The sequence below is a fragment of the Camelus bactrianus genome, chromosome 34, assembly GCF_048773025.1.
Source record: "Camelus bactrianus isolate YW-2024 breed Bactrian camel chromosome 34, ASM4877302v1, whole genome shotgun sequence".
In the NCBI taxonomy this organism is placed as follows: Eukaryota; Metazoa; Chordata; class Mammalia; order Artiodactyla; family Camelidae; genus Camelus; species Camelus bactrianus.
In genome coordinates, this window is record NC_133572.1 from 14,587,973 (window position 1) to 14,614,401 (window position 26,429).

General features: G+C 36.5%; 1 protein-coding gene across 15 annotated transcripts in view; it reads right to left on the reverse strand.

The window, feature by feature from the left end:
* Positions 1-26,429, reverse strand: part of SOX5 (SRY-box transcription factor 5) — a 903,293-nt gene that overhangs the window by 37,295 nt on the left and 839,569 nt on the right. For all 15 annotated transcript variants that reach the window (XM_074357827.1, XM_074357830.1, XM_074357824.1 and 12 more), the window contains one exon: positions 4,326-4,503. In XM_074357827.1, the coding sequence (XP_074213928.1) occupies positions 4,326-4,503 (178 nt within the window). The remainder of the gene's footprint in view (positions 1-4,325; positions 4,504-26,429) is intronic.

The window sequence follows — 26,429 nt, forward strand, 5'->3', positions numbered from 1 at the left end:
TGTGCATCTACTACATTTGCTCAGTAAAGTTTTAATTTTCATGCGTTACTGCCTCTGAGGAATGAAGGGTAAGAATATGTTTTAATGTCTTCCAAAGACAGGACAGAACAAAGACTACAGGCCTCTGAAGCCCCAGTCCAAGACATTTATCTACTTACCCTCCAGAGTTAGCAATTGTATGGCAGAGAGAAGACATTCAACACTCATTTATGGGATGGATGAGGGAAAGGAAAACAGGTGATTGAGAACAACAACCGGTACAGAGAGGCTGTCGCTAGGCAACGACTAATGAAATGAAAGCATGGAGCCCAGGGACCACGACCGTGAGGCCTCGACCCCCACTGGGCCGGTTACCAGGTCTTCATGTACACGTGTCTCCTTGAAATTAAAACAAAGGCAATAACCTCAGACTCCCAGGACTGTCTACACTGGGCCAGGGGCCTCCTGAGAAGCCCTGGGTAAGCACTTGGCCCCTTTAGGCCTCAGCTCCTTATCTGGAAAATAATACGTTTTCAAGAGATGGTATGGATATTTGCTCTATCTAGTTAAAGATCCATAATTTGAAAATGAGCTGCAGTGAGAAAATAGATTAAACCTGCTTTGAGAAAAGTCTGAAGTGTTACACGTATGGCACAGCCTGGGGGGAAACGGCCAGTAAGGGAAAGATAACATCTGGTCACAAGATTCTAAAATTATCCATCATTCTTCTGAACTATTCATGCTTTTTAAGGATCCCTTTTCATTGGAACTGCCCATCACCTGCATACCTTATCAAAAGCATTCTTACAGAATACACTGTAATACTGGTCACCAGCCTCAAAAACTCACTTTCTATATTTGTAGCTAATAGATATATAGCAAAGAGCCCCATGTCATTAACGATAACTTAAGTTATCTTTTGGTTCACAATTTTCCATGGTTTATTAATGGCATAACACATTAATTCTTCTTTCAGGGGTGACCTTTACAACACCATTAATGCTCACAGCTTTTATCCAACTACATTATTACTCATTACAGTTTCAGCTTTCAACATCTGCATGTGTTGAAAAGAGAAAAGTAAATTGTAGTGGCATCAAATCCTTGGAAAATATGAGCAATGTGTATGTGCTGAAGGGACTTTTCAGGGGAAAAAAAATAAGAGAAGTTTTAGTAGTGGAAAAAGTCAGATGATAAATGTCGTTAAATACATTCTTGCCTTTCTAAAATATTTTGTCATACTTAAACCCTTGGAATGCTGAAGTGAAAAATCCTCACATGATAAACATGCAAATATATTAGTTATCCCTTTAGTGAAATACTCCAGTTCTGGCGACACTGCAAAAGGAGCTCGTGTACCAACTCTATGATATTTATGGGCCTCTATGTCTAGTACAGAAGTGAATCATTCTTGCCAAATAAAACATTTTTCTCTGTTACATGCTTAAGACATGAAAGCAAATCTTATCTTGGTGTCCATTTAGGATGCTGAGAAGAGTGACTGAGAGATCATAACAGGATGGTGCACAATGATAAAAAGAACACGTATACCCCAAGCTCTTCTCAAACTTCTCAAAACTTCAGGCTTCACTGTTTCTCTTCTCACTGCTGTCCCCTTACCACCGCCCCTGCCCCAGACTGACTTCCTCTTGGCAAAGAGTCTGGAATTCAACTTTGTAGAGATTGAAGCATTTGAATATATACCCCTTCCGCTTTCTGGCTGTCTATTCCACAACTTCTCTAACTTTACCCCCTTTTCCCTCATTTCCTTCAGCCTTAGAGAAAAGAAGAGGCATTTCTTCTTTCCAAAGATAATCCTCTCTCATTTCTTCTTGCTAGGTCTCTGCAACTTGTCTTTGTTTATATACAGACATAAGATTTCCTATTCTAAAGCCTGGCTCTACTCAGCCTTCTCAAAGTAAAATCACTTCTCAACACCGCGCTTACAGAAAGGCTGGTCACATATCAGATGCATTTGCTGCCCTCATGTTCTCCGAATCCTTATGACTGGAGTTCTGCTCTACCATCCTACTGAAGCCTCTCCAGCAAGTCTACCTCCCCACCATCCACGAGCTCCAGCTAAACCCAAGGCTCTTCTCCACGTTCTTTAACTTCTCTACAGAATGCGAGACCATTTAAATAACTCCTCCAATTCCAAACTTTAATTTGTCCTCGGCAAGGAGGACACTGCCTTATCTTCATTCTAGTCTAAGACACTCACTTGCTCTTTATCAGTTTTCCTCTGGAAAAAAAAAGAAGTGTGGTGCTTTAAAAATACGTCCAAAGACACTTTGATATACTTTCTTCAGAGCTGGAGTCTCATTCCCCTTTCCTTGAGTGGGGCTGGACTTAGTGACCGTCTTACAATGAAAAGAATAAAGCAGAACTGGCTGTGTGTGACTCTGGAGACCAGATCATAAAATGCACCGTGGCCTTCTCTTTGCTCTGCCTCTTGGACCACTCACTCTGGGGAAAGCTGGCTGTCATGCTGTGAGCAGCTCTACAGAAAGACCCATGGAGAAAAGAACTGGGGTCTGTAACCAAAAGCCATGTGAGTAAATCATCTTGGAAAAGGATCATCCATCTCCAGTAAAGTCCTGGAACCCGGCTTGACTGCAACCTTAAGACAGAGCCCAAGCCAGAACCACCCAGCTAAGGTGCTTCCAGACTCTTGATCCTGAGAAGCCAAGAGATAATCACTGCTGGTTGTTTTAAGCTGGTGAGATTTAGGCCAGTTTGCTACACAGTAAGAGATAACTAATGCAACAGGTAATACCTAAGATGCTTTATCTCACTTCTCTTCCTGCCATACACACGCTTTCTGGGTGAACTCGTTTACTCTGATGGATACAAGAACATCCTTAAGGAATAATTTCCATGTTTAAAACTCTAGTACTCCTTTCACATATTACATTTACTTTGACCATTTCCCCCTGAACTTCTCCACCTACATGGCTCCTTATGTTTCAAATTCAATACTTTAAAAATTTTCATATTTATGTCTTCTGCCAAACCCGCTTCTTGTCTTCTCTTTCACAGTTAAGGAAGGCACTAGCCTTTCTATTTTATAAATTCAAAATCCTAGACTCTTCTGTCTCCAATTTGAACCTCACCAGGTACACTCTATTGTGGATAAGTTATATCAATTCTTCTTTAATAGTATGTCTTCAATGTATTCCCTCCTTTGCTTTATCATTGCTTATTCCTATGTCATGTAACTTACTCTTGTCCTGCACTAAATCGATGATCCCCCTGATTCCAATCTCTTTCTGCTGTTAATATAACACTCTTCTTAAAGTTCTGATGAGATTGCTCTCTGGAAAAAAAGTCAAAAATTTCTTAGGATAACATTCAAACAGATTCCATCAGCCCCTTCTGGCTTTAACTCTGATCACTGTCCACTGCACACTCGTTCTATATTCTAGCCAAATCAGTGCATTTCTCAAAAAATATGCTATTTCATGCCAGGTTTTGTCTTACAGCTTGAAATGTCTCTTCTTCAAGGCTCCATCTGAATTAGCCTGTCCCCAGCTCAGGCTTCCTGATCCTTCCAGACAGACTCCAACACCCTCCTCTTCCTGACTGCAGGACTGTTACCTGTGCTCCGGAGTAGCCCTCGCTATAGCTGCTTTGTACTGTAAGACTCTGCCCCAACTACACCCTAGCTCCTTGAGGGCTGATCTGTGCTAGCCTCCTCATAACTGCATGCAAATAATACACACATCAATAAATGTGGGTTGAAGTATTTATAGTTTAATTTGTGTGTTACTAAAATCAAATTCATGGGATTTTTTTTTAATGCCATTTTCTAATGTTTGCTTACTCTATTGAGATAACAATTATGGAGAAATGAAGCGATCAACTTTTTATAATACTTTGGTGTGTTCAAGTAAATCTCAAGCAGTATGGAACGGAAAGGAACTTGACATCCTGATGGTTGACTGCTGACCCAGGCAGAATGCGCTTCATCATAATGTATACTTTGCACACATCATAAAAAAAATGGAAATAAATTTCAGTGACTGAACAGGCAAGTCACCTAACAACAACCAGAAACCACTGTTGTCTGTGATTAGTCAGTTAAGCCTCTTTTTCATAAACTTAAGAACATCAGTTACATCAACAAACATGTTCAGTTCAATTAGATTTTTGGGGGGACATTATAACTTGGACTGCGGTTACAAACTTCAATTGCATGTTTAAAACAGATCTATGAGGTTCATTGTATGCAACTCTCCGACGGAACTAAAGCCATGCACAGGGTATGCGTGATTTACCATTAAAAGATGCTTTCATTCAATTGCCATAAACAGAAAATCAGCAAGAACAAAAGAAACAGAACTTACCTATTGTGCTAACTCTGGCTGAAGGACTAGCTAATGCTGCTGGGACAGAGGCTTTGAGGGGGGCTGCCCCACTGTTTATTCTCAGAGCTGGCATATGGGGAGAGGTGGGTGATGTGGGTGATTTGCCATCAGAGGTCTTGGGTTTAGCTGATAGGTTCAGTGGCTGTGCCACTTCATCCTGCAATGATCATTAGAACATGAGCTGTGATAAGGAAAGGCTGATTAAAAATGCCTAGAAAAACACAGGTACACTGCCTGTCATTTCCCATCAAATACTCCACCAATCAGTGATCTAAACATTCAGTCTGAACATTACCGTGTTTGGTTAGCTGTCAACAATGACACTTCCAACTACATACAATGAAAAACCTTCTGTATAAGAGAAAGTACATATGCACTCAACTATCCAAAAAGCATGTAAGTGATGTCACCTAGAAATATTCTTTAAAAAGATATTATTTGTACTATTCATCTTTATTGAGAGACAGTGCACAATTCACATAAAATTATGATGCAGATAGCTTTTTTCAACCTCCGAAGAACAGGTGTTGAATCCCAAGCATCTTTGTACCCAGGTGCTTAGAGTACCTGGAACATCCCTGATGGGGGAGTTAAATGGTGTGTACCCCGATCAGAACTGTTCTCCATAGGAAATACAAAAAGGAAGAAAACTTTCTAACTTTCCTAGGAAATAATCTTTTCTCCTAAGGTTCACACAAACACTTTTGGGTTTGACCTAAAAATGAAAATAAACACAATTAACATTATACTAATATGTACTATTTGTTTATATGCAACACTGTTCTAAACAATGAATGTTACATTTGTTAAGATCCGATTTGTTTCCCAGGTTCTCTTTACAGTGGACTACATGGCGGTATACAGATCTGCATGTGGTCAGTTCAGCACGGATGGCAATTTCCAATTGTCTTATACTCGAGTAGGTCAAGTTTACATACTTTACATTCTATTTTATACCCTTCTATATTAGCTTTTATGTAAGTTCATGTGTAAAATTTATGGATACAATTATCACTAAAACTTCTATCACAATATATAAGAATCAGAAAACTTAACATTGTATTACTTTTTTTTTTTTACTGCAAACTTGAGAAAGTTTCCTGTGCTCTAAAATTGGAATACTGTGTCATTTATTTGTGCTTTATTGTTTACATTATATCCAACTTTACTTAGGTACTATTGTAGAAAAATTTAGTTTCCAGTTAGCTGCTGTTTCATCTTCACGAATTAAGAACATGAACTATCTACCCGTAGTAGCAGGATATTTATTGAAATTGGGACAATTTAGAATCAAATGGTGTGACCTGGTGACACGGAAGCATGTATTAATTAATGTGTACAAAAGTTTATGTATATTTCTACTCCAAAACGCTTAAAAATCACTTAACAAAAATGGTAAAAATGGTATAGTATGACATTTCAAGTTTATAGTTTTAAAAATGGCTTACTGTTATTTGATTCCATGGTTAGCTTCACTTAGGAAACCCATAAACAGGCTAGGGAAATTTACTCTTACACATTTTTTTCCATTCTGTTTTCTGTTTCAGAGAAAATAACATTTATTTGAAAATCCATGAGATAATTCAAGTGGCAATCTGGGATTCATGCTAGATGCATAATAAATTATTGACCATGATACCAAATTTATATGGATTCACAGAATCTTGGAAGGAAGTAAAATCAGATAATTCCATGACTGGCTCAATATATGATTTTGAAAAGTTTACTTAAGCATTTTAAAAACTACAGGGCAGAAATCATTCCTAGGTCTTCCCATACTACTTGAGCTGGTCAGCCGTAATTCTTATAGAAGGCGGCAGGGCCCAGGAGTACACACGTGTCTTTTCTCCCTCCAGCATGGATGGGAACTTCTCAAAAGGCGGTCCTTGCACTAGTGCCATCAGCACCACCTGGAAAGTTGTTAGAAAGGCAAATTCTCTCTCCTCTGTAGAAACTTAGGAGGTAGAGTTTTAATAAGCACTCCCAGGTGATTCTGGTGGACACTAACATTTGAGAGATACTGCCTTATAAAGGGAGATTATTAAAAAAAATTTATTAGGCTTCAAAACCCTTTGAAAAGCTTCCTCAATATAAGGAGGTAACATTAAAAATATGTAGTGCTATCTCAAACTTCAAAATTTTATCAGAACACATCACATGCTACCAATAACAAGTGAAAACGTGAATCTGTGTAACAAGCCAAACGTTCCTGAGACGCGGTGGGCCAATAAGGGTTAGAATTCACATTGTCTCCCCGCCATTCAGCCCAAATATCCCGTCATAGAGGAGTTTTATAAACTGTTTACTACGCAACTATAAATATTCTCGGCACTTTCCTCCCTGTCAAAAGTTGTACCTGCTCACTACTTTCTGTATGAAACTACTGGCTTTTGTCACGATGGCCTGAAAACTGCTTTTGACAGCATCACAACTCTTGTACAAGTTTCGAGGGGATACCTGCAGAAATTAAAGGTGGCTGCTTCACTTGACTGTGCAGAAAGAAAGGAACGTATTCCCTGAGTTGCAACAGAGATTTATGAGCAAAGAGAAAACAGAGTGTGAGTGTCCATATTGGGGGAAAGGTGGTGTCTATGAAGATGATGCAGACCTGGGCGCTGATGGGATAAAATGTCCTATGCTTGGCTTTAAGCACTAGGAACTATTACATGCGCATACTAAAAAATGACTACCCAAAGCATTTATTAGAGCAAGAGACCCACTGGAAATCTTAATATTCTCCTCCATTCAAGGCAGCACAGATGTCTGAAAGCCAAAAAGTGCAAAGCCCCAAGGACATAATAGAGGTTGACAGTTCCAAAGTTGATAGAAATGTCATTCAAAATTGCCCTTTCATTCTCTGACCAGGCTAATGGTATATTAATAAGAACTCACACACTTGATCCTCATACTGGTAACTATATAAATAATTTTGACCCATTATATGATATTATTTCACAATTTGGTTCTTTTAATAATTTACCACTGAGCTACTATACCACATGCCTATTATTCATGAATAATACAAAAATTACAGTAGTTTCCCATTTTCTATTAATTATTTTTCATTTGACTAAGTGAAAAATTAAAAAATCTAACTATAAAATGGAAGTGAACTATTTATTTATGACATGCACTTCCAGATTATGAATATACACAATAAACACCAAAGGTAAGGCTTTTTCTACTTTGTTTTTCATTTGCAATATCCTATTATTTAGGAGAAATGTGAAAGCTGAGCATGATTAACCTATGTTCTTAACAAATAAAACATACATTTTAAAATAATAAATAAACCATTTACATATAAAAGAATATAAGTAATTTTCAAGGTCAGGAAAGCATTGCAAAAGAGAGCATTTCTATCAAGTACACCATCAAACAGTGAGGAAAGCAATTTCCTTTTAATTACTTGTCCAACTGTTAAACGACGCTGTCAGTTAAAACTTGAAAATAGCGTATTTCATAGTTATTTTATTTTTACATAAAGTAATAGTTAAGAAGAATCCTCTGCAGCTGCTGAGAGCCCTAATCTTGTATATGGCAATTATAAAGCAAGCATTTAAGTTCAAGTAAATGCGTAAGCCAAGGTAAGCAGGTTTCAACTAACAGAAGGCTATTCTCCACATATTTATAGAATTCATTATAAATATTTCAAATCATTTATTTAATCTTTAATACTGTAAAGTAATTAATAACTTCAGAGAGGAAATCAGGCTCAGAAAGGTCTAATGAAACCCAGGTTTTTGGACTCGGCATACAATACTCTTTTCATTTACATGACGAATTTAAACTTAAATTTAAAAAGATGTTGATGAAATGTATTTTCTGGAGTTCAGCCCTAACTATATAATTCTATCACATAATAAACCACATAAAGGTCAGTACGCACGCAATAAAATGAACTACTACACACATTTGGTATTTTACATATTAGTTTAAAAGTTAAAGCACAAATTGTGAACTTATTTTGGTGATTTTTTTTAATGCTTCTCTGTTCTCTACACTATATAGCGCTGAAAATTTCCTTCAGTAATACTAAACACTTGTTAAGTTAGACTATTCTTTGAGAAAAATACTAAGAGTTCATGTATAATACGTACTATTTTGTACATGCCAATACAAGTTTGAGGAACCTCTTCATGATTATAACTTTCCCTCATAAAGAATCACCTAATCTTCACTGTCTGGGCTAGAATGCAAAGCAAGTGCAATCAGGCATGTTCCACTTACTTACAGTTACTATGACTTGTCGGGAAGAAAACACTTCACGTACCATCGGCCTGTGGTCACAGCACTGGAAATACTGTGGAGATCCTAATGAATTTGCATCCCAGCCAATGAAAACCCCCTCCACACATAAATTATAAATTAGATAAAGGAAAGAATTTGACACAAATATATGGCCTCAGATGCACTGAGGAAAGACCAATTGTGATCATGAACACGGGGGTATTCCGCACAAACTTAACAAACACCATAGAAAAAGCTATATAAAATTAAAATATATTTCATTTACATGGTTTTCAAATCATAAGTTCATTTTAGGAAGAACATGTTACTCTATTAGAACTTTATAATATTCATAACTATATAATGTGCAGAGACCAAATTAGTTACAGAAGTCAAACAATTTATCAAAGGAAAAGTTGTTCTCCAGAATCTTGGAGGGTTATTTCTCTGTCCCCACTCCTCAACCTTCCATCACTTTTTGCTAAGGAATTTCAATAGAGAACTAGAGAACAGAGATGCCAGTATTCTAGAGAAGCCCACTCCTTTCTTCCTGCTGCCCTCTTGGCCTTCACAACAGGGACCTATACCTACATGCTGGACCTTGGACCACAAGATGTGTCATTAAGGATGTGCAAATGACTATACCCTCCAGAATAAACATTTCATCTTTATTTACATCTTTATTCATTCTCGTTATATAATCGATGGTCTAGTTCATGCCACATCACAGTTGTCCCCAAATTCCACTTCCTTAAATATTTACCTAAAGTAGCTATTGAAAACCAAACGTTTATTTGGTAGTTAACAACTTTAGAGCATTCTAATGGCAAAGATCAAGAACATACACATTTATTCAATCATCCACCCATTTATTCATTGTTTACTGAGTGGAATTTCAGCTATTTAGTAATGGCTGTTTTATGTCAGGCCTTAGAGAAATGCAAATCACTTGACATCTAGGCATGTGGCTTTGAGACTTTAGTTTTGTATGGTCAGTAATAAAGGAACAAAGAGGTGCATTTACTTTTTATTCAAGCCCTAGGTATACAGTCATGTGGAATTGTGTTTTATTAAACTGAACTCTTTGAGGACAGGTTGCCTGTGCATTTAATATACTGTTTCATTTATAAATATGCTTTGATTCTTTGATAACCATGCAGTGATTTAATACAAAATATATATAATTTCAAGCTATCTCCTCTGCACAATTTGACAACTGTGGTTGTCTCCTATCTATTATAAATACTCACGTAAAGGAAGTAGCAGTCATAACACATGGGGAGGAATGGACCCATTCATGAAACATGTTCAAAATTAATCATGATGCTGCTGATATCCCCTCTGATGAAATAATCGTATTAAATTAAAGTGGGGAAGTTACACAGTAGGCTGGACTGCATAACGTGCGCTGTGGGCACACTCCTCTTCCCTAGCTTGTGTTCATATTCATCTTTTTCTTCTTCTAGCCTTACTGTTCACTGTAAGAGCCCTTTTTCACCTGGATTTCCCACCCACATAAAAGCATTTTCCCCCTACAGTTTAGTTGAGGTTTAAGAGAGAGAAACAAAACAAATATCAGAGATCCCCCAAAAGACTGGTGTATCCCTGATCCATCCTTCATGAAGAACTTAGATGAGAAGGGGTTTACATTTATACACAAGAGTCAAGGCAATATAATACAAAACTAACAATCTTAAAATTATTTTCTTAGAAAATTCCTGAAAAATTAGGACTCCTACTAGGTGGCCACCCCAGCTCCATCCTTAATTACCAGCTTCCTGTTACCTAAAAACCAAGCCTGTCATCTTAGAGAGCACATAGCCCTAAAGCCCTTTTCATGAACTTGATTTTGGACTTACAGATTGCAAGATGCCTTGTTAACCAGGCAGACAGAGCTCCAGGAATTCTCCGATAGGTATGCTTTTGCTGTGTTAATGCTATCATTAGACTTGATTGCCATTTAAATTCAAGTCTTAAGTTATTTAGCTGAGGGTAATATGTTCTAGTTCCTCATTCTGCCATTTTACACTTTCCCTTAATGTACACCTGCTTCTTTTAAAAGTGGATGCTAGCAGTGTAGTTAGGGGAACATTAGCTTCAGTGTGGTAATTACACATTGCTTTTACTTTTATATTGTTGGCCCTTAATTAATTTAAAGGTATTCAAATAGCATTCATCATTTAATTTGTTATTTTAAATGTTCCCTATTCTTTCCCTGTTAATACTTTAATAGATTATTTTCCTTGTGTTCTGACTTTGTTGATTTAATGACTCAAAACTGTAAATTATACCCACAAACACACACATACATATTTGAAAACAAGGAGAGGAAAACTGTAGCTTCTGGAAGATCAATAATATTTTACATTCATTTTTTAATTAAAAAATTTCTTTGAAATATGTAAACCAAATAATGTCATTCTTCATAGAGAACTTACAGTTACCGGAAGGTAAAGGGGGTAGGAAGGGATAAATTGGGAGTTTGAAATTTGCAGATACTAACTGCTACGTATAAAATAAACAACAAGTTTCTGCTGTATAGCACAGGGAACTAAATCCAGTATCTTGTAGTAACCTAAAATGAAAAAGAATATGAAAATATGTATGTATATGTATGACTGAAACATTATGCTGTACACCAGAAATTGACACAACATTGTAAAATGACTATACTTCAATAAAAAAGAATGCAAAAAAAAAAGTCATTCTTTCTACACACAAAGTTCTCAGGAATAGCCAGCCTCCAAGATGGCCCCCAGTAATTCTTGCCTCCTGGCACTTACGTTCCTACCTCAATGGACAGGACTGACCTACGTAACCAACAGGACAGTGCAAAAATGTCAGTTTGACTCCTGATGCTAAGTTATAAAAGATACTGCAACTTCTACCTTCTGCTTTTGTGGGTCAGTTGCTCTGGGGCAGGATTTCTCAACTTCAGCACGACTGATTTTCAGCTGAATAATTCTTTGTCGTGAGTGATTGTCCTGTGCGTGGTAGAGTGTTTAGCAGTATCCCTGCCCTCTACCCTCAGATGCTTGTAACATTCCTGCCCAAGCTGCAGTAACCAGAATGTCTCCAGACATTGCCAACTGTTTCTTGGGGGACAAAATCACCCTCAGGGAGAAGCCAGCTGCCATGTCATGAGGACACTCAAACAACCAATGGGGAGATGCACCTGGAAAGGAAGTGAGGCCTCCCGCCGATAACCAGTACTTACTTGTTAGGCATGCGAGTGAGCCACTTTGTAAGTAGATAGACCAGCACCAGTCAAGCTTTCAAATGACTGCAACCCCTGCTGACAACTTGACTGCAACCACATGAGGCTCTTGGCCAGATCCACCCAAGTAAGCTACTCTCAAATTTATGACCCACAGAAACTGTGTGAGACAAGTATTTATTTATCTACAGTCTCTAAATTTGGGGTTATTTTGTTAGGCAGTGATACCTAATCTATCCTCTATAGAAAAGAGTGTAGTCAATATACGTTAACATATATAACCCTAACTTAAGTTGTTACATGATTCCAAAGCATTTTTTTTTAACCAAGATCTCATTTTAACTCCTGGGAAAATATTTGTTTCTATATATTTACTTAGAAGAATGTCATATGAGAAGACCTTTAGCTCACAATACCAAATGAAAACCCACTCACAGAAATTCTGCAGAGTAAAGTTTTTGAACTATTTGAAAAGGAGAACAGGAGGAATACAAGTGTCAACAATAATATCTGATGAGAAATTATAACAAGAAATAGTATCAAATGTATGGTGTTTCAGATTCAACTTTGTTTAACCTCCGGTCCCCAGACAACTTCAAATTCCTAACAATAAGCGTTATTTTGTCCTATGGTGTTCATTACATCCAGACGATTGCTATTATCTTTTAAAATGATTAACAGTTCTACCAAGAGGCTAAAAGAAAGCATAGAGCAGTAAGAGCTGATGTTAATAATCATACCAGTTCCTCTTATTAACCTCTAAATGTATATCTCCAAAAGCTTTTAAAAAGTGCTTTAGAGAAATTAAAGAGTTGATCATTCCACATACAAGAATTTAACGTTTTCTTGGCACCACCCGATCAGTCCTTAGATTCATAATTAAAAAGCATTTGTCACTGTTATTTTTCTGTTAGTTTCACTTGAAGATAATGTGGAAAAAAAAATCGAGAACTACAAAGTTACCAAACGATGGAACAGATTCACATACAAAAAAGCAGAAGCTCTCAGGGCAATGCAGATTCACAAAATAAAATTTAAGGAAATAGACACTACAACAGATCAAATCCTATTCCCACCTCTATGCTGGAGACGGCACCTCTACCTGCACCTGATTGTGCAAAACCAACACAGCAATCTCTCTACCTGAATTTACAAAAGGATTTAATATCAAAGAACAGCAGAACAATATAAATAGTATCAATACAAATGAGTGTAGACTCTGTCCCACTGGGGTCATAGAAAGAAGAGGTAAATATACCACTTGCAAACCTTTATTCAGGGGTGGGGATGGGTAAACAGTCATAAAAATGTAAAAATAATGAGTGGATCTTGAAACACAACAAAATCAAATACTTGGAAGATCCACAGAGGGCTAAAAACATTTCTTTAAAAAATATCTAGAGCTCTTTAAGGGGTTGAAATTGTCCTAGATCCTGGGGAAACTTTGGTCTGAGTTATAAGCAGATAGGTCATAAATAGCTAACCCAGGAGAAAGAAGAAGAAGAAATAGAAGGCACAATCATACATAAGTCACTTAATACTAATTAATTAAATCAAAGACCTCATTTCCAATTCCCCCACATGCATGTATAGGTTCTAACAGGCACAGATCCAACCCCAATAGTCTGGTGAGCCCACTGTGACTGACTGTTTAATGTTTAATACAGTTACGACAGATAGCCAGTGTACTGGTGTATTTTGGAGACTTGAGTTAGGGCCAAATTGTCTAAGGCACAGAACCTTGGGGAAGGATGGGCATGTATAATGTATGCGTATGTGTCGCATGCAAGCATATGACAAATTTGAGGGAGAATGAGACATAAAGCAAGAAGGTCAGGGAAGATTAAGGTGGCACTCTACTATTCGTGACTATAACAATCGTATCATTGTATTGCATTTTATTGCATTAGTTATTTTCCAGAATGGTTGGTAGCAAAATAATCAGATTTTAAATAGCTTAAGAAGACTTTACTCTTTAAAGGGATCTTTACAGATTAGCTGATACTCCCACCCTTTACGGTACAACTTTCTCGAGGGTAGACATTAGTCTATTGGTTTTTATTACCCACATACACTTTGAATAGAAAGAACACTAATTATTAACTAGTAAATATTAACTACATGGATTGTTAAGATTAATCAATGGCTAACTCTTGATAAATTCTAAGTTTTTTTCTATCGTTTTCTCATAAAGTGTTTTAAAAATTCTTTACATCTACATACAATGCAAATGTCATTTTGACTCGTGAATAACAAAAAAGGGGCATACGCACTGCCCTGGGTCCCTCCACATTTAAATCTCTTCAAATGAATTCTTCTCACCACTTGAATTCCATAGTTCTTCCCTGTCTTCAGAACTCTGCTCCCTTTTCTTCTTGCTTTCTCCCTTAGGGTTGAAAGCTTGACATCTCTGGGACCTCACTGATTTCTACTCAAAGATGTCAGCTAACAGAGCCATTGTTAGGAACTCCTTCGTGACAGGCTTCCTATTAATTTAACTTGAAACTTTATTAGGTTAGTACATTCAAACTTCAACTCTTTTCACTCCGTTCATTGCAGACAGAGAAAGAGGGGCAGTCATTGAAGACAAAGGGTCAGAAAGTCCAAAGATAAGTAAAAATAAAATGTAAATGCAAAACTCACTTTTCTTACTCCCACTTGTTTTAACCCAGACTGATTTTTACCCTTCAGATGAAGGGTGGTATTGGTGATTTTTCTTTCCGAATATAGATTTAGAAGAATTGTCCCATCTGCCCTGGCCTCACTTTTTTTTTTTTCCTCTTGTGATAGGTTTATTCTTTAATTTGTTCCAAAAGCATCTTTTAGGCCTCATTTCCAACAGTGCTAGTCATGGGGGAAAAGGAATTTATATTCCAGTTGGTGAAGCAATAAACAGACACTAAATGATACAACAGTTTAAGGCTGTGTAACTTGCTAGGAAATTTTAATAGAGTTGACCCTTGACCAATGCTGAGATTTGGGGCACTGACCAAAATCTGAGCATAACTTTTGATACTCCCAAATTTAACTACTAATAGCCTACTGTTGGCTGGAAGCCTTACTAACATAAACAGTTGACTAACACATAGTCTGTATGTTGTATACATATCTACATATATTTTTATGCATTCATGACATAACTTTTTCTTAATTTTTTTTGATATTTCTAGTCTACGCAATTTGTTTGTAAATTTTTTCAAACTGTCACAAATCTCCAAAAAACTTTCCAATATATTTGCTGAAAAAAAGCCTTGTGTAGTAAGTGGACCCATGTAGTTCAAACCCATGCTGTTTAAGGGTCCAGCTGCACTTAAGAGAAATATCACGGTGATGAATCTAAAAGTATCATAAAAGTTCTCTTGAAAAAAAAATTTGTATTTTATTTAGTCTGGATTATTTAGACCTAATTCTCTGTCACAAATGCAGCTGACTAACTGGACTAGGACTGGGATTTGGATTTTGGATCTTAGATGTTTAATTAAAATTCAATTTTCAGAATTTCCAAGAGGTTATAATTTCCTTTTTCTGTTGACCCTCACACCTCTTTTTCTGAAGAGTCTGAAACCACAGAAAGCTATGAAGAGCACGGGCTCCTGGAACATTAAGTCCTATAAAATTTGCTATTTGGGATTAGATGATTTTTATTAGAAATAAAGATTATTTTCCCTTTCCAGAGATATTCATCAAAAATAACTGCTTTCCAATTATGACTGACAAAGCGTTTTCTTCCTTTGTCCTTCTCTCATAATTGACCTATTAGAGAGTGAATAAGACAAAAGGCATTGTATATGCCTAACTGAATACAAAAGTTATACAAATTTTACCTGGGAACTTCTACCAACTCCAAAAGAAATGCTGATTTTATAATGCAATATTGTTAAAAAGGGAGCTAGCTTCCAAAGAAGAAAATGGTAATAGTTCTGTACACAATTTGCTATGTAAGTATTTGAGGGAATCAGTCAAAATATTGCAAGACATATAAAAGTACATTTAATAAGTTTAGTAATCCAAATATTAATAAATTTTTAAAATAATTTGAATACTTTTACATCTGTTCAATTTTAAGGCTGATTTTTCCAATACCATTCAATTTACTCCCTGACATCTAAACTTTCAAGTTATAGAGCATCCTTACATATTTTATTTTAAGTCTTATAGCAAGAGTGTGAGATATTATCAATCTCACTTCACAGATAAAGACACTAAGGTTAGAGATATTCAGAGATTTGTAAATAGCTGTAACTTTATTAAGCTTGGGACTCAAAAGCCTACAAGCCTAGGCAACTTTTCAGAGCTGCCTCTCTCTCATCTAAACGCCAACAGAAAAAAAAAAAAAGTTTAGCAATAATTTCTTTGAAAATCAAAGTAACATCTGAAGTTTTGCAATTTTTCTTAATTCTGAAGAAACGTTTTTACCTCATTATCATAGAAACCATCAAGAGCTCAATTCAGGAATTATTAGTCTGGACCCTTGCAAAAAGTATGTGACACCTAATTATGAAATATTTTAACAAAACAGCTAAAAGTAAATTCCAAATGGATTCATATATCATAAGTGCATCAAAAGAGTACCCATATTCAAGTAAATGCCATAAACATCCTCAACACTATCCAAGTGGATCTATTTTGTTTCAACACAAAACACATGTCAATTTATATATATATCCAAGCGCTGTGCAGTCACTTAGAGACGAACTAATATTGCAAGAAATGAAGGAGAGGATGGTAAAGACCTTTAGCCCACCTACTGGCTTGGCCAAAGGCTCTGAATCTGTCTCAGGTTTATTTCAAATGAGTTGTGTCAAAGGTTACCCACAGGCCATTTTATAGTGATTTATAGCTGATGTCTGCAAATCTCCTTTTATTTTAATGGTAACCTCAATAAAGTCATTAAGGCATTCTTTGTCTTCACGGCAGTGACCAGAAGGGAACTGATGTCTTTAAAAAATTCTAAGGGTGATGACTATTTATATAGAATGTCAGTTAAGGACAGTTTTTATGTTGCACCCTGGAGACAAGAAATTTTTTTCTCAACATATTGAAGATGCTTAGCTTGATTATATATTCTGCCTATCTTTGTTATAATATTAAATTCAAGGTATAGGCCAAAGAAAATTCAATACAGATGAAAAGGCTTAGAACTGAGCATCAGGTAAGAGTCTGATTTTAATTATAATGATCTCAAATTTGTGTTAAAGCTCTCACAGCATAATGATTCTTAAGTGTCTGTATTGAGTTAAGCATATCATGAAGCATGAGGATTTGCAAGATTGATTTATCAGATATTCATTTAAGAAATAGTCAATTATAATAATTAATGTGTAGTGAAACTCAGCTGTAATGCCTCATGTTTAATTTTTCCCAACCCATAACATTAAAAGAATAATACATTTCATGGTCTGGATGGCATAAAAGATTTTTTTTACAGCAACTGTTTAATGGTATCATTACATGAGTTTCGATGATATCTTTTAAACTGAATTAAGGAGGAAGAACAAGCATATTTACCTTACATTCGACTTTATTTTGAATGTTGCTTTGGGTCATTAGATTGCCAAATAAAATGAACCTGTATTCTTGATTATAATAGTAAAGAATGAATATATGTATATATATGTTTGTATGTAATATCCATAATGTTTATATATAATATAAACAAATGTGTGAGTATGTATTGGTGAAATATTTCTCTGCCATATTTGAGTTAGACTGGCATAAGAGGGAAGCAGAGAAAGATAATCTTAAAAATATGAGGGAAAACCAAAAGTTTCCCTCCTAAAACTTTGTTTGAACTGTCAGTTAAACAATATAACAAAAGCAGCCTGTATTGGTGTAAGTCTGTGTCTCTCATTTCAGTGCACAGTTAATTCTTCAACATGCATAAGGGAGGAAATTCACTTGAAGATGTATTCATAGTAAATGCGTAGGCCAGAGTGCTAATTAATTAGTTTAGACCTGACCAGAATATTGCTGAGTTTTTTAAGGTACCCTTTTTCTAATTTGAAGAAACCTCAAAAAGCAAATTTCACTATCAGAATCAGGGCAAAAAGCAGCAGTGAGTATAGCCTGCCCTCCAGATCCGCGGGTTCCACATCCACAGATTCAGCCAACTATAGCTGACACAGAGGACCGACTGTCCTATACCATTTTACAAAGGGCAGTCGAACATCCATGGATTTTGGGTGGCCAGGGAGGTCCTGGAACCAATCCCCCACAGATACCAAGGGAAGACTGACTGTACTTCACTCAGACCATAGTTAGGGCTGGTAAATGATGCATTTTTTGCTTCATGGTATCCCTCAAATGATCAGAACACTCATATTTCCTAAATCTAGTATATCTCATCTAGACTGATGGGATAAGCAATAAGAAATCTTACTTTCTTGTTCCATGACTGTTCTGTATGCAAGGTCTTTCTACGTAGTACAATAGTACTATTTCACTTTTCTTAGGTACAATCGTATTCTGTTCATCCTGCACTGAGAGTTGCCTCCGATGATCCAAGATACTGATCTTTGACCTAAGGGGTCCTAAACTCAGTCATATTTTTGGACATAATATTTTAGCTTACTTCCACAGAGGGTTTGCTTATTTGTTTGTTTGTTTATTCTTTCAACAGAACTACAGCAAATGGTTACATGTCAAGTATTACGCTGGGTAGTAAGGGTGAATGAGATATAACACCTGCCCTCAAGGGACTCACAGTCATTCAAGGGAAGTGTTATAAGGGTGTTGTAAGGGTGCTGTGATATTACACAAGGAGAGTGTATCTGTGCAGTGTGGTCACATATGATGGAATCACCAATTCTACATAGAGATGATATTGAGATAGATCTTATGAGTTGGTGCCAGGCAGGAGAGAAACGTGGAACGAAGATGGCAAAAGCATTCCAGAGAGGTAGAATGGCACAAACACGGGCAAAAAGAGGTGAAATAAAATGATGTATGAGGAAGCGATTCCATTTGGAGATCAAATTGCTGGGACTGGGAGAAAGGCAGAAGTAATAAATGAGGCTAGTGAGCTGACTGCGGCCAGATCACAGAAGGCCACGGTAGGGCGGTTAGATTTCATCCTCTAGACATTTTTAACTTTACGTTTTCATTCTTCTTAAGTTCATTCCCAAAGTTCTAGAGATGCATTACAGTCAACCTATTTGTTTCTTTAAAATTCAGAGGAAATTCAACCTACGTGTCTTTGCACAGGCTGTCTGACTTTCCTTTGAAAACCTTCTACACGACACATCTCCTGGAAGTCTTTCCTTACCCTATTTCTTCCCCGGCTGTGTTGGGAACTTTCTTCCTTTCCTCCCTATTTTATTAACTGTGCATTCGAAGTGAATCTTGTTTGTACAAACAGGATTCAAATACATTTTGAAGGAATATTTTTAAAAAATTTAAAAATATTTCTTTTTGCTCATTAAATTCCTCAGTGTTTTATTGTATATGCCTAGAATTGTAGAAAATAACATGGTTACACCAAAGGCCCAAAAGCTTACCTGACAATAGCTAAAAAATATATTATTGAATTTAAAAAATTATACAGATACATTCTCTTAGATAATGTTGCATTAATAAATTTAACCACAAAAACAAACAGTGAAAATTATGTCACAGTGATAACTAAGGTTTCAATTCCTATTATTAAGATTGAGTTGTGTAATATAAACATTTCATTTAGTAAACATTTATTGAGCTCGTATTATGGGCCAGCCACTTAAATTCAATGGGTAAAGGAAGTGTTCCTAATATAATCAATCTTATGGAATTGATCTTTCCTTCATTTAGTTTGTTGCAAGTCCATAAATTATAGTCCCATATATAGCAGATCAGAATTCCAGCTCACTGCAAATCTATGAATGCTAATAGAAAAAGACAAGCAAAACCAAATCAAACAAAAATTACCAGAGGTTCTCTTAAAATTGGATCAGAACCATCTTTTTTAGATAAATGACAGCACTATGTGCATGAAAACTGGCACTAAAAATTCCACCATTTGACCCAAAATTCTTTTCTTGCCCTGTATTTATATAGGGTTGACCTGAATATTGAGCTCCCGCAGACTTAAAATGAAACTTTGATCCTCAGAAGAGTTGCATGGAGAAGTTTAGAAAACAAAAATCAGTACCTATTTAAGGACATTCCTATTGCTGTCACAAGGCTTTTATACATACTTCACAACAGCAATTTTTCCTTATGTTATTTTAGGTGCTACTGGAAATACCACAAGAGAAAATTTTTTGCAGTATTTCATCCCTTCTATTTTTGGTCTCAATTTCTTTTTCTCCTATTTATGAAATATCTACACTATCAAAAGTCATCAAAATTACTCAACAAACCATACCAGCTCAAATTATATAATAAAATAGAAAAAAAGAAAATTTGTTGGTTATTGAAAGGCCTGGTATTTAAATGAAAGTCTCGTATGGAGTCTCAGTACTGATCACTGGTCCTGCAAAGAACTCTAACAGAACTTTAATAAAAAGTATTTCGTGGTTTTATGAAAATGTAAGGTTTTTCATCTTTTCTGGTATTGGGAAACAATGGGGTGGGGGGGATACAATTTTTTTCCTATTTAAGTATACATTTTTTCTCTTCATACTGTTTTGGTAATGGAAAACCTGTAAAACGAAAATTCTGGTCCTCATTTTCTCTAAATTTAGTGAGCTCATCCTTATCCTTTGGTTTGAGAAACCATAATCATAAAGGATGAACTGCTGGGTTCTGAAAAAGTCACCCAATGGAATCAGCTAGTCCATAGCTGTAAGTTGCAAGGGCTAAAAGCTATAGGATATTGCAACTTTGTAATTGCAATATTGTAAGTCTTGCAACTCACAAGGGGAGGGAAGTGTAATTCTAAGAAGCATTCAATTATATTATCTACAAGGATGTCCAGGACTAGGAAACGGGTACATTCTTTCCCTGAGAATCTGAGGACATATAAGTTCGATTCAGGTTAAAGAAAACAGCTATGATACTTTGCCACTTGCATTTTCAGGCATGCTGCTTTCCCAGCAGCACTCTGTTAAACAAGTTCTGAGCAATATTCAATATTCTGAGCCATTAAGAATGCAATTTTCAAATTTAATATTTATGATTAAAATTTCCATGAGCAAAATCCTTTCTTTAGTACAGAAAAAATTTCAAATCTATTTTTAAGTAAAACTAGAGGACTATAAAATTATTCTCTATTTCAAAAAAAAAAAAAAAGAGCTTTTCTGCATTTTGAATGTTATTTTGTATCTCCTTTGCTCTTAAACTTTAAGATACGTGACATAAGGAACGTGTGCTTGCAAACTTCCCTGATCATATTAAGCAGACCCTAGCAATAACTCACCGTCAAGGTGAATTACACCACTTACTGTCCATCTCTCGAAGGCATTTCCCCCCACATTTAACGCTAATCAAGTTGCACAACTTTTCTGGTCTTTGTTTAAAAAACTACGATGAAGAATGACTGTCTGCTTTAGTTGATTATTAGAAGAAATGAGTAACTGCAGGAATGATGATGGAGAAGTTCACTACAACTTTTTGGACAGGCTCTGGATTAACTTAAGTTAACTTTGTGCAATTAATGCCACTACCATATCGTATGTGCATGAGAAAATGTGAAAAGAGGCATAACTAAAAAAGAATCTCACTTTATAGAATATAATACAATAAAATAGATACATTAGAAGTTTGTGTATAAACTCAATGTAAGTATAATAAATAGAATTTTAAGTGCATTATGAATGTACATGCTTAAATAAACCATATACTGAATTTTTAACAAGAAAATAAACACATTATTTATACAAGTTTTACATAAACTTAAGAAAAGTTTTTTTTTAAGTGAGTGGCATTCCATGTTTATAGGACAAAAGGTGTGACTTTAATAAAGCTTATAACTGGAGGAATGGAGAAGGGAGGTGGGAGAGAGAGACGGAGAGTAAGAGAGAGCGTGTGATTCACTTTGCAAGAATGCTGTCCTGTCCAAAATGCTCAGTTCAGGACACTGCAGGTTTATCCCAATGACAAAAATAATGTTATTCATAACTTTAAAACTACCCTGTTGTAACTGTTTTAAGTTTGCAGCACACTTTTCAGTAATTGTTTTTAAAGACAGCTAAAAGTCTGCTGCACTTGGGCAGATCCACTGAAATCACACTGGGTTACAAAGTTTGGGGTAAAAATCAAAAATTAAAAAACTAGTATCAAAACTAAAAATCTGATTAGAAATTAGGGTCTGTTTTCTTATGTGACTTGTTAATCTACTCAAAAGACGTTAAGGAAAATAAGAATTCTAAAACTCATGAGTACTAATATATAGCAATTATTTTTTAAGGTGACGATTTAAAAATCAACAATTTTTTTTAGTACCAAAACACTCACTCCAAAAACTCAACCACGCAATTTGCTTCATATAGGTGGTGACAGGTACTATCAATTGTGAGTGTTTTCTTATATTACTAATGAAAAAAGCTGTAAAGTGAATCCAAAGAAAACCCAGGAAATATTCTAGGTTAAATCCATACTGCAGGCCCTTACTTGCTGCTCTTAACAGACTGTAGGTGACTGTCTTTTTCTGTCTGGATCCCTCACCACATGCCTCACCACCTACACAGTGCTCCATGAGGACGGAGATCTGTCTACCCCGTTCACCAGTATCCTCAGGTGCTAGGACTCTGACAGACACATAGATTAATAGATATTTGTTGAATTAAATTTTGTCTCTCTAATGGCAAGGTCCAGGATATGTCATTAGGGCTCAGATTCCAGGGTGCTTCTAGGGAAGTAATGCAGACATGCTTAAAGTATTAATTGATTGATCCAAAGGATAAAAGGAAAAGACTAACACCCTAAGAAAGGAAGACAATGAGTAGATAATTGCAAGAGTTTAACAAGTGGTATGACACACGGAAAAGATAAAATTTCTCTTTAAAAGTGAATGCACTTAGAATAGAATTCAAACTCCTTAACATGTAACAGCCCTATATGATGTGGTCTTTCTCATTCCTAACTTCATTTCTGATTCTCCCTCATGCTCACTGCATTTCAGCTACCCCAGCCTGTTTTCTAAGCCTGGAATCTGTCACCTCGCCCACATGCGAGGGTCTCTGCAATAGCGGGTCCTCCTGTTTGGAGTATCTTTTCCTCAGACCTCTGCAGGTACTTTCCTGTGCATGACTACCGTCTCAGAGAGGGCTTCCCTCGTACTCTGTCTCAGGGAGAGTCCCATGCCTGTCCTCGGCACTCTCACCACGTTTTATTTCCTTCATAGCACTTACTAATATCTGAAATTATCTGTTTAACTGCTCACAGTTTATCACTTCCCATTAGACTGCAAGATCTTAAGACAAACTGTCCTGTTCACAGCTGTAGGAGCTGTGGTTCTACTGTCCTGAACTGAACTTGGTACACAACGGGCACGCATTAATCAGTGAAGGGAGGATGTAAGCATAGGGCGCCAGAGCACCGGAAAGGACAGTGCCTCGGAGAACGAGAGAAGAACAGAGCTGAGAGCCGGAAATCAATTCCCAGTGATACTGCCTGTCTCTCTATTAAACCACACCTGAAATCAGAATACCTTTTTAAAATAAAGTTATTTATATTAATTAATAATGAATGTTTAATAAAGAAATAAAACTTTTTTTTTTTTTTACTGTGACTGAATATGTTTCCTTTCAGCTTAATCCAGTTTGGGTTGCGTTTTCTACTACTTTACTAACAAATACAGTAGTCATTTAAGTGAAGCCGTAATTTGAAATCCAGGAAAGCTGATTACAGTTCCATTTAAATAAGAATATTGTTGACACTGAGTTACTCTGAATAATGACGCCACTTCATGGAGTGGTGGACTCCCTGCGTCGTTGATGGAGACTAGGCAGAGGCAAAGTGACCTTGTGACTGAGTTACTGTGTGTTGGATGGAATACTTCCTGAATTTCCTTCTTTCTTAAACTTCCATAATTCTATAAACAAAACATCTGATACATTTTGTTATATAAATAAAACTTCTGAATACTTTGAGTTTTGCATCTGTCTTAGGTAACATCTCTTTGACTCTTACATTCACATCTGTTTACTGTATTGCTTTCTTTCCATTCTTTATTTCATAATACTTAAAAATATTAGAATGCTTTGCTCTCTCTAGAGAAAAATCTACTGATGAAATTTAACAAATAAATATGCATATATTCTATTTCCCATCAATCTATTAAGGTATTAATATGTGTTGTCATGTAGAGAATGAATCTATACTTCGGGGCAGCTCTGTGAAAGAGACTACTAAAATTCTTCCTGTTTTACGAACAGGAGAGAATGAGTAAGCAGAATGTGCTCAATTACATGGAGAGAGAGACTCAGACCCGAGCTTTAGAGCGGGCAGTCATCCACGGTTTCACTTCTCAATCTATTCATCAGTTCTAGCACAGGTCAAGGCTAAAGGAGGGAAGGGGGTGAATCAATAGTTCAAATGATCAATAATTTAAGACGGCAAATTAAACACTTTAATTGATTTGAAGACTGTTTTAGGAAGCTCGAATTATAAATGATTCCCTAAAAGGAAAGAAGACCACAGAAGTGCACTTTCGCTGTCTCAGTCTCTGACGTGTTAATGACTCAGTTTAGCCACGATGTTTCTTGGTGCTGTACCAGCCAGCCCTCCTGTACAGGGACATCCCTTCACATTGTTCGGTCTTTCTTCCCTACACTATTTAGGGTTTAACAGCAAAATGAGTTAGATGCTTAGCTTTTTGGATGGTAAATCTGTTTTGGGTTAGACCTATTTTTGATGACAACTTCCACTTTAAAAAATGTGATTCTGTGACTCTTCCCATGTCTGCACAGGCTCAACCTCCTCTGGCTTTCCCCATGGTTTGCATTATTAAAAAGCTCTGACATGGCTCATCAGAGCTGGCTGCCGTGTTCTAGACAGGTTCCTGTCAAAACAGAATCAGTATACTGGGGAACACAGGCCAGGCCAGCTAAATTCAGGGGAAACTACCTAAATCCCTCTGTGTATTTTGCCTTTTTTAAAAAAAAAAAAATTGCCAAAATTATAACTAGTCTGTCTCTTTGCTGTATAATTTTTTATTGTTTTTAATGTTACAAATGTGACCCATCCCCCTCTTTCGGGGCATAACAATGTATCACCAAATGACCTACTTGGACATTTAATACCACTGCGCTCAGACAAGCTGCTGTTTAAGTACCTAGCTGTTTGAGATTCCTGTTAACTGAATACAGATGAAAAGGAAAGGAGGAGGCTCATCACAGGGGTTCTGCTGATAACACTTCATTTAACATATTTCAGTTTAGCAACATGGGACCACAAAAAGAAAACTATTTTATTTAAAATGACAGGGCTACTATGTGATACCTACTGTAAACATGTCCCACCCAGGAAGAGATGACAACGATAGTGGCCACATTTCACCTCTTGAGTCCGACACATCCATATCGCATCTCAAAGGCTCACAAAATTGTTATTTCATAGATATTGAAATATGGGGGAAGGAGGGGTGTTCAAAAGCTATTCAACAAAGCACAGAGCAGCTGAACAGGGCAAGGTGTTCGGAAGATTCTGGCATTTAATTGGTATGCCGGACAGTGTTTCAAGCAGAGGACTAGAAAGCAGCCAATTTAAATGTGGTTATTATTAGCTGAGACCAACATTCCATTCTGTTTCGAAGTTTTAGGAGAAAGGAGATCTACAAAAGTACTAGGTCCAATAGTTTCAGGATGGATCAGTGATTTTATTTGATCTTACATACACAGACAAATGGACGCCCCTCTTTGATTAACGCTATTCAAGCACTGTGGATTACTCAGAAGCACTACATTCGGAGACCAGTGCTAGCTCTGTGTAGTGAGTAACGATTATTTGAGTTCTTGACCTGAAAAGCTCTAAGAATAAGTCAAGTAGTAATAGTCCAGGAATTTTTACATGCTGGAAATCACATCTCCAGCAGTTACTACTACTAAACATTTTCCACGGCCAGGTGAAATGTGAAAATGCTAAATGAAGTTGTGATCGTATTGAGCAGTGCTTTCTTGCTTTCTGAACTTTTCATAATGAAAATATTACTGTGGAGACCTTAGCATTTCCTGGTCCATTTCAAATTTACGAAATCTCTTTGATGTCTTTTGCTTTATCTTGAAAGGATGTTTCTGTCAAATATTAAAAATAGTGTTTTTATAGTCAGTGTGATGCCGGTCTGACTGGGTAGTGGTCATACTGGACGTGCACTTTTTTTAGTCAACCTTTCGCCCCAACTGGCACCGGCATAGCATTATAATTGGCATTATAACTGTCTCAAAGTGAGCAAAAAAAGCTTCTTTTCCTAACTCTCCTGTTGGAACTAATTTTCAATTAAGATGAATCATGATTATCCTCTGATTGTTCATACCGCCAACAGAAATTGCTAATTTGTGTGTATGTGTACCACACTTTGTGACTCATGGTACTACACTACACAGTTCTACCCTGGAGATCAGTGTGACTGCTAAAGTAATTCCTTGATAGCACGAAACTATGTGATTGGTACCATTACAGCAAAAAATAAGTGCTTTACTAGGAGTCACATCTGACATTACTAACGTAAGCACCTGGCTACAAAATCAGAGGAGATCTTCACTTCTGCGTCTGTGAAAGAG